The 9,131-nt window shown below is 33.6% G+C and overlaps 1 protein-coding gene across 1 annotated transcript; it reads right to left on the bottom strand.

The window, feature by feature from the left end:
• Window positions 1-3,160: 3,160 nt before the first annotated feature.
• On the bottom strand, window positions 3,161-5,283 carry LOC111700652 (endocuticle structural glycoprotein ABD-4). The gene is made up of 3 exons (XM_023471631.1): window positions 5,169-5,283; window positions 4,179-4,329; window positions 3,161-3,592 (listed from the first exon to the last, which is right to left on the bottom strand). Exons 1-3 carry the CDS (start codon window positions 5,281-5,283, stop codon window positions 3,274-3,276), a joined length of 585 nt encoding a protein of 194 aa, XP_023327399.1. The 3' UTR covers window positions 3,161-3,273.
• Between the last annotated feature and the right edge of the window lie 3,848 nt (window positions 5,284-9,131).

The raw sequence follows: 9,131 nt of genomic DNA, 5'->3' as shown, positions 1-9,131 counted from the left end.
TGAATACAACTAGAATTCACCCCCCTCACTGTACGGGGTCCCCCCTCTTCCGTAATGGTATTAACAGAAATGAAGAGACATGAATTATTTTCTGCGTATAAAGCAAAATATATATCAAACACGAAACTGTGTTGATATGGCGTTAAAACACTAAAACCACAGCATTTGATTTTGTCTCAAATTATAAGAATTTGTCTCCAACTATTGAAAACATATTATACAAGAACTTGAAGACGCCATTTTATCAAGGTTATGTGTATTATATGTTAAACCCATGATCACATGGACTTTTTAAAATCATAACTTGTTCTCTCTCTATTCTACGGTTTAATGGGTCTCACTACATCTATATATATATATAAAGATGTAATCTCTGTTTGTCTGTTTGTTTGTTTGTTCGATCATAACTCAGGAACCCCTATACCCATTTGCCTGAAATTTTGATTTGTGAATGTTCTTAGCTCGGTTGAAATTCTGAGTTGAGTGGGTCGACTTTCATTTCGAAAATTTAGTCCCGGTAAAATCGAACACGTGCGGGTAAACGGCTAGTTGAAAAATAAATTTGTCCAAATTGTGTTATTCCTCAAGTATTTAAATAAAACAAATTAAATCAAATTTATGCGACATTACTGCTACGACTTTATGACATAGTAGTAGAGGTGATCAATATTGGAATTGAGCCAACCGCCTACCGGGGGTTGCTGCGTTTTCACTTAAAAAAATATTGCAAATCAGAAAAAAATTTCAAAATCGTCCAAAGGGTTGCGATTTGACGATTTAATATCACCACAAAAAAAAATTATTTTTTATTTTCATGTTATACATCGTTTTCTTGGAAATTTTATGCTGAATGCAAATCTGAACGGCTTTTTAAAAAATTTAAAATTGAGTAAGTTAGAGCTAAAAAACTCATAAAAAACATTAACAAGTTTTAAAAAACCGGAATTTAGTACCGTTATTTGGCCATAACTTGTTTAGAATTTAATATTTTAAAAAATGGTTTTTAAATCTGAATTCAGCATGAAATATCCAAGAAAATGATGTATCATGTTTAGTTTTTTGAAATATTTTTTTAGGCCTTACGCGATTTCTCCAATATTAAATTGTCAATTCGCAACCCTATGGACGATTTTGAATTTTGTTTCATTACAATATTTTTTAAAGTAAAAATGAAGTGACCTCAGGTATCAATCACCCTTATACCTAGTAGTTCCTCTATTTTGGATTTTCCGCACAATTACAAGAAAGGTTAATTTATCCGATTATTCAAAACACTTTTGTTCTTCTCAATATCTCTTCAACAAAATTGATTTATGTTTGAACACATTTAAGATTTCATTAGTTTGACGTGGGATTTTCCTTAAATATTAGGATAACGTGATTTTCCATACGTCTACGCTGCAGTACGATCTGCAGGTTGAACTTTGACAAATTATAAAGAACTTTCAAGTTTTTACTCAACTTTAGTAAATAATGAAGATATACAGCGACCTACGCAATTTGCGTAGTTTAACTTACTTTGCGTAATTAGATAATTGCGTCAGGCAACGTGTCAGATGTCTACGCTAGCATGAATTTCTTTGTATTGTTAATTTTGACATCGATATCATGAACATTTAATACATATGTTTAGGATGCCAAATTATGCCAACCTTTCAGGCGAACCGTCGGGAATCAGATATGATTTTTTTATTGGTGGATTAGTTGAAACAAAGTATATAGTCCATTTAATGAAGGGGGTGGGGGGAGGGTAGACGTAATGATTTGAAGGAGAAAGATTACCTTTTCTTGCAGTATTACGTATTTTTATTATGTCAGAATGCGTTTAAGCTGTCAACATTATTGAGAAACGAGTCAAATTATTCTTTCTACAGTCTTTAAATTTAAAAAATGGCGGTTTCTTAAAGAAAGATGTTAAACTCTGTATTTTATCGGCAGAAAACAATTCAATGATTTCTATTTATCAAATGTTTAGACAGTCACGAGTCTCGACTTTAAAGTGTTGCAACGCCTTGATATTTAGTTTTACATCACGTACACTCCCTTATACTTGATTGTAGCCCTAGAAATATAATTTTACATAATGCAACGTGACTTTTTTCTAGTTTGTTTAAAAGGAGTAGTTGGCAAGATACAGTTTGAACTTTGTGTGAGAGTGTGCACAAGTCAAATTGGGAGATTTTACCGGACTTAAAAATAGTTTCCCTTGAAATTCTAGATAAACAAAACACATGTAATGCCATATGTCTATGTTTTGGTTATTAACTACCCGATCTTTTGGACATTTTTTCATACCTACTATTCAATACTACTCAATATTAAGTTATATCATATTTTTTTTAACCCTATCTCTGCTGGGGTACTTGAAAACCAGGATATGCTGGGGGGGGGGTCAAATTTCCCCTCCCCAGCAGGAATAGGGTTAATCGACATACTGAATATTATGGTATAACATATTTTGTTTAATCGACTTACTGAATATTATGTTATAACGTATTTTGTTTATCGATCTACTCAATATTAAGTTATAACATATTTTGTTTAATCGACATACTGAATATTATGTTATAACATATTTTGTTTAATCGACATACTAGGCTTCTGAATATTATGTTATAGCATATTTTGTTTAATCGACCTACTAGGCTACTGAATATTATGTTATAACATATTTTGTTTAATCGACCTACTGAATATTATGTTAAAACACATTTTGTTTAATCGACTAAAACTGCTAGTATGCCATTGACAATTTTAAAAACTGGTTTTGATACGACTTCTCATGCTTCTCGTCATGAGTTTCTATTCTGAACACCGTCTATAATTTAAATACTTGATTTTTAAAATATACAAAGAGAGGTTTCGTGATTTTAAATCAACCATAATCTATATAATAAAACTCTTTTATATAGCTGGGCAAAGCGGCTAGACCGAATTGGCTGACATTTTTTAGGGAACTCTTGAGTACCCTGGGGGTAAGTAACATGGGCTGAATAAATTCAAATTTTTTAAATCAATCTTTTTCAAAAATAGATTTGTTTTTCGAAGGTCGAATTTTTTTAACTTTACGGGAAACGCCGGGCACTTCAGCTAGTATTTACTAAAGTAGTGCTCGGGATCTCAGAAAATTTAAACATTAGGCTTTTAATAAATACAAATCTTTTACAATTTTAATTTATTTTATCAATCAATAAATTAGCATAAATACTGGTAAATAATCACAAACAATGCTCTGAACTGAAATCAGGGCAGGGATAATTTTTTCAGCATCACTTAGAAGCTCCCGTAGCCGGCCAGTCGATCCTCAACAATATTAGAAGCAGCAGCAGCAGCATCTTCTTGAGCAGCAAATTCTAGCTGAGCACGAACAGCAGCAGCTACCTCAGGATGATCAGGTTCAACAGACTTGGGTAGGTGAGCAGCAGTAGGATGGAATCCTGTCTCATCAGCATACCAATCAACCTGGTAGGTCTGACCGTCAGGGCCAACATAGGAGTAGGAGCCACGCATCACCATCACCTCGCTGTCGTCAATCACCTTCATCTCTCCTTCGGCAGATTGCTGGATCTCATTCTCAGTCTCGTAGGAGTATCTGCAAAAATGTAATGTTAAATACAAATAGGAAAACGAAATTGAGTCCTTGTGACAAACTCTGATTTTCTAATCCCAATATCGCAGAACGTAAATAGAACTTATGAATTATTCTAAATCAAATGATCTAAGTTGGAAATATAAAAGGTTTAAGAAGTCAGAGCTGGGAACTTTGAATGGTGGATATCGGGATTAATGCTTGATCCACTCTTTTTCTTAATCTTCAGATTAAATAATGCTTGCTCTCCTCTTGTTATTTATCTCTAGATTAATTAACAGAACGGGATTAAGGATATCCCATTCTAAAGTTTTCAGCTCAGATTAAACAGATATAGGGATGAGGAAATTTGAGTTTGTGGAAAAGGATCAAATCCTTTCTAGAAACAAGTCTTTGAAATTGATAAATGGTAAAACAGAAAGAAATAAGAGAATAGAAGTAAAAATATAAAGAATGAGGTAAAAATACAAATGACTAGAACCAATGAAGATACATGGAAAATATGGTCCGTATAAATTTAACTAATACCTTAACAATATTTTAGAAGATTTGCTGTTCCATTAGATGTAAAAAATCATTTTATTTATACCTGAAGGCGGGGAGAGGTCCATCAAAGCTGCTTCGAACGATGGCAATGGGAGCAACGGGTTCAGCAATGATCCTTGTGTCAACAACCTGGGACGCAGCAGAGTCAAGTCCTCCATAATCGGCCTGGAACAAGTTGGAAATATTTAAAGGGACTGTAAGCGTTTTTTTAAACGACCCTCAATGCAAAGATAGCAATGTCCAATTTACAATGGTACCCTTAAAACCTTAATCTTGTCAAAAATGCTTACATAGACCCTTTAAAGGAGGGAAATGACAAAATCAAAGATATTTGCAAATTTGATTTAATTTGATTAGGTTTGCAAATTTGATTTAATTTGATTAGGTTTTGCAAATATCGTATTGCAATAACAACTATGCTAAATATGTCACCTTTATGAAATTGGATTCAGAGTTGTACTTTGAAAACTAATATGTTGGAAGTTTATTATATACTAGAATGCGAACCCAGCGTTTTCCAGGTTACTCATTAATACTCCCGCCGTTTTCCCACGCTTGGTCGTAAATAACGATTTTAGCTATTTTTTCCTGTTAAAGTAGACTCACTCATCTTCTCACAATCAAGCTAAGAACATGAGGCAAATCAGTTCAGAGTGTTCATGAGTTATGATCGGATATCCAAAAACAAAAAAAAACAGAGATAACAACTTTATATCTATCTATAAATTTGGCTTATCTGTCTGTTTGTCTGTAAAAAAAAAAGAATTATAAAATTTAAAACAAAATCTTCCCACGTGGTCTAGGCAGACACTCCTGCGCGCCGAATACCGCGTTTCTGACTCTGCTGACCATTAATCAATCATAGGAATTCTTCTTACATTTACTAGACTAGCTCAATCAATCAATCACGCTGGGGGACTGGGAGGGGATTACTAATTTTTCACCTCTTTTGAACGTACATGATAATCCAAGGCTTTTAAAATACGCCCTATTCCTTAAATGTTTTCCCCTGACAGTACATTTTCTTTCATACTTTTCCCGCTTTTCCTTTTCCTCATATCCCTGTTCTCCCTTTTCCTGTTCACTTTAGTCCTGTTCACTATAGTCCTGTTCACTATAGTCCTGTTCGATATAGTCCTGTTCCTCATACTCTATTCTTCCTAATCCTGTTTACTTTAGTCCTATTTCCTCTATTGTCCTGTTCCTCCTAGTTATATTTGTCCTCTGTTTATATTCCTCCATGTCCTGCTACATTCTAGTCCTTTCCATATTGAGTTTTATCCTACTCCTACTCCTACTCCTACTCCTACTCCTTCTCTTANCCCCCCTGTTAACTAAGATTTATTCTTGTTCCTTGCAAATGTTAAAAAGAAGACCTTGAAAGTTGGAATCTTTAAACATAACATAAACTTCAAGATTCCTTTGTCCAGTTGCAACACATATATAATACAGGCCAGCTCAGAACTGGACTAGAAAATAAGGAGATGAGAATTCATGGATCTGGGAAGTAAGGATTGGAGATTTAACAGTCTAGGACGCATTGATCTTATCTATAGGATTGTGTGACCCATATTTACAAAGTACACCTGCTGTTCAAATATAAAGAAAGAAGATGTTGCCCAAGAATCCGAAATAATCTAACCCTTCCAAGGGTTGATAGAAGAGAAGTATTAGTTAGCCCTTCAATATAGAAAACAAGCTGAAGTACTCGGCGTTGCCCGTACAATTACAATAAAAAATGGCCTTTGTTTCCTTAAAAATGTTCTCCCAACCCCCTCCTCTTACATGTCCTTCTTCTTTCTTCCTTTTTAAGTCATTTTTATATTGCTTTTTACCTTTACCTACTTTTTAATCTATCTTCTCTTATCATTTCCCCTTTCATCACTTCCAGGAAGTTCTTGCCTTCTTTTTTCACTTCCCCTCCCCTACCTTCTTTCCTTCTATAACCAACCTCCCCCTTTCCTGACCCCTTTTCCCTTTCTTCATTACTCCTATATTCCACCATATATTTGATTATAAAAGCTGCCAACCTTGTCATGTATATATGTTATCTCTAAAATCCTATTTCTGATTAGAATGGATTATCTTGATTAATTTACTAATTGTGGACAATTTTATTCAACCGTAGACAAATTGTTTCTGGTTGCTCACCGTTCACTGGGCACTTTTATATTTGACACACTTTCAAGCGTAACGTTATATCGTTTTAAAAAAGTTGTAAATATCATGAAAAGGGACCGTGTCGTTCTTATTTCAAGTTACCTTTCATTAAAAGAGGAGTTATATTACCATTTAAACATTTATCTTATCAATTATGTGGAAGATTTTTCTATATCCAAATGTTTCTATTTTCGCCTTAATGAATAAACCATGGTTGCAGATAAAAGATAGAACGAGAAAAACATGGATATCTTTTTTTGAACAAGCCATTTTCTAAACAAGAGTCACTTGAAATTTAGCCTACAGTCCCTTTAAATTGTTGAAAATGTAAAGAATACTTACAGTTCTCATGTTGTATACAGTGTATGATATGAAGGTAAATGCTTCAATGTGCTGAATCTATTAAAAATAGTCCTCTTATACCTTTACCCATTCTGACGTCACATTTCCGACCTAAAGCTAAAAGTGTTGCCCATTTCCTGGCGCTAACATGACCGTCCCAGCACGGGGGCTGTTGGCGCCAGAAGCCAGTATGTTGGCGCCAGGGGCCAATGATGTTAGCGCCAGACCCTGCCGTGCGTGATACAAGAGAATGGGAAGATTCTGGGTTGTAGGAATGCTGCAAAACTGCACACGGTTCCCAGACAATGCTTTTTCAAGTTTCATCTGATCTTAAACTATCCTGGTTTCAGGGTCCTGGCTAGAGTACTAGGACAGGTGGACTCTAAATTATGTAGTGACCAGTGTCCTTCAGCATTTATAAACAAATCCATAATCTCATTCCATCTTTATTCATCCATCTTCATCTTTATTCCATCTTTCTTCATCCTCTTTCTTTTAATCCAATTTTATTCATCCCCATTCATCTTCCTTTTTCTTCTGTTCTCTTCCTTTATCTTCCTTTCTCTTCCTTTCTCTTCCTTTCTCTTCCTTTCTCTTCCTTTCTCTTCCTTTCTCTTCCTTTCTCTTCCTTTCTCTTCCTTTCCCTTCCTTTCTCTTCCTTTCTCTTCCTTTTGCAAACCTTTTTAATTCCTACTTTATGCGTTTTCTTTAATTTATTTAAATTTGTATTCCCCTTATACCAGTTCTCAGCAGTTTTTATTTTTATAGAATTTATCTATTTTCTATCTTCCTCTGACATCTTCAGTTTGATTCCTTTTATTATTCTCGTATATATCTACATAGTATAACTCTTTTTAATAAAAATGTGAAGTTTAAAAACTGAAATATATACATATATAAATATATATATATATATATATATATATGTACCATGGATGACCACTTAAACTATCTATTTAGCATTAAACTAAGGATTTATTGGATGGTCAGAAGCTGTAAATAGATTCACCCTTTACCGGGGGTTTACGCAACATCTTTTATACCAAGCTGAAGAAGACTCACTCTTACCGACAGGGTGTCCCACGAAACAGGACTGTTGGGGAATAGTTTTCAATGTTTTTTCCATATACTGCATTAGATATTAAAAGACTTTTCGCAGTTTGTTTTTCATTCAAAAAAATGTTTATCTCAAATATTTTTCACTTTAAAACAATTTTATTATAATATGGCTTCCATATAATACTTCTATTATTCTCTTTGGTATCAAACATCTTAACAAAATTATGGAAGAAGACATTAAACTATTCACCAACTGTCATGTTACGTGGGACACCCTGTATAGCACCCATTCCAGGTTCAAAAAGAACTGAGTTTTTGGCACAAACTCTGGTTTTTAATCCCTTTATTTCTTCAACCCGATGTCGTAGACCTTTTATATTTTAAATTATGATTTATGTTAGATGAAATACTCTATGTTTAAAATATTAAATGTTCAGGCTGCAAATATATAGCAGGATTAAGAACAGATTAATCTATATATAAATTTGGCTTGTCTGTCTGTTTGTTTGTTTGTCTGTCTGTTTGTTTGTATCCAATAAACGTCAAAACGGCTATTTAAGTTCCTAATTTCGAAAATTATTCCTTCTTGAATAAAACATTTAGAAATATAATTTTCGAGATGTTTTCATTCTTCGCGATATTACTACCCAACGCTTAACTAACTAACATTAAACATGTCCGGACGAAATCAAGATTACAAAGGTTGCAAACTCTCGTGCAAAAATCGATGAGAATTTTGCCAAAAAGTTAAAAACAAATGCTTTATTAGATACAACTTTTCATAGCAATCTGACACTTTCTAAATATGTTTAATGGATGAAATGGGATTGAAAACCAACTGTTCTGTATTGATTGCCATAAATTTCCAAGATACCATAACACTTCGGCCATTTTATTTAGGTTACGTTCCTTTAGACTAATTAAGAAGGTATAGACTAATTCACAAATAAAAAGAAATTTATGTTCGACTCTTTTGTATTTTATTTTATTTGTCAATAAAATAAACTCTGTGAAAAACTCCATAAAACAGTCAATAAAAAAGACATTGTTACGCAGACGTGAATTGTTTTGTAAAATTTAGAATAAGTTTAAAGTTGATGTGAGATAAGGGGATATAAATCTTGCAAAAGAACAATTAAAGATTAATGGTAGTAGCGGGGGGGGGGGGGGGTCTTTTTTTAAAATTTTTACAAAAAATATTTTTTTTTGGTGGATTTCAAGGTTGTAAAAGAAAAGGGGGATTAGTTAGCCCTTCAATATAGAAAACAAGCTGAAGTACTCGGCGTTGCCCGTACAATTACAATAAAAAATGGCCTTTGTTTCCTTAAAAATGTTTATGTTTACGACAAAATATTTTTTTTTGGTGGATTTCAAGGTTGTAAAAGAAAAGGGGGAGTTTAAAGGATTTGAAGAGAAGGTTGCCGTGAAGGTGTAG

The sequence above is a fragment of the Eurytemora carolleeae genome, unplaced genomic scaffold (assembly GCF_000591075.1).
Source record: "Eurytemora carolleeae unplaced genomic scaffold, Eaff_2.0 scaffold406, whole genome shotgun sequence".
Classification (NCBI taxonomy): Eukaryota; Metazoa; Arthropoda; class Copepoda; order Calanoida; family Temoridae; genus Eurytemora; species Eurytemora carolleeae.
Note: the sequence above shows the minus strand (reverse complement) of the source record. Positions and strands in the feature narration are given on the sequence as shown.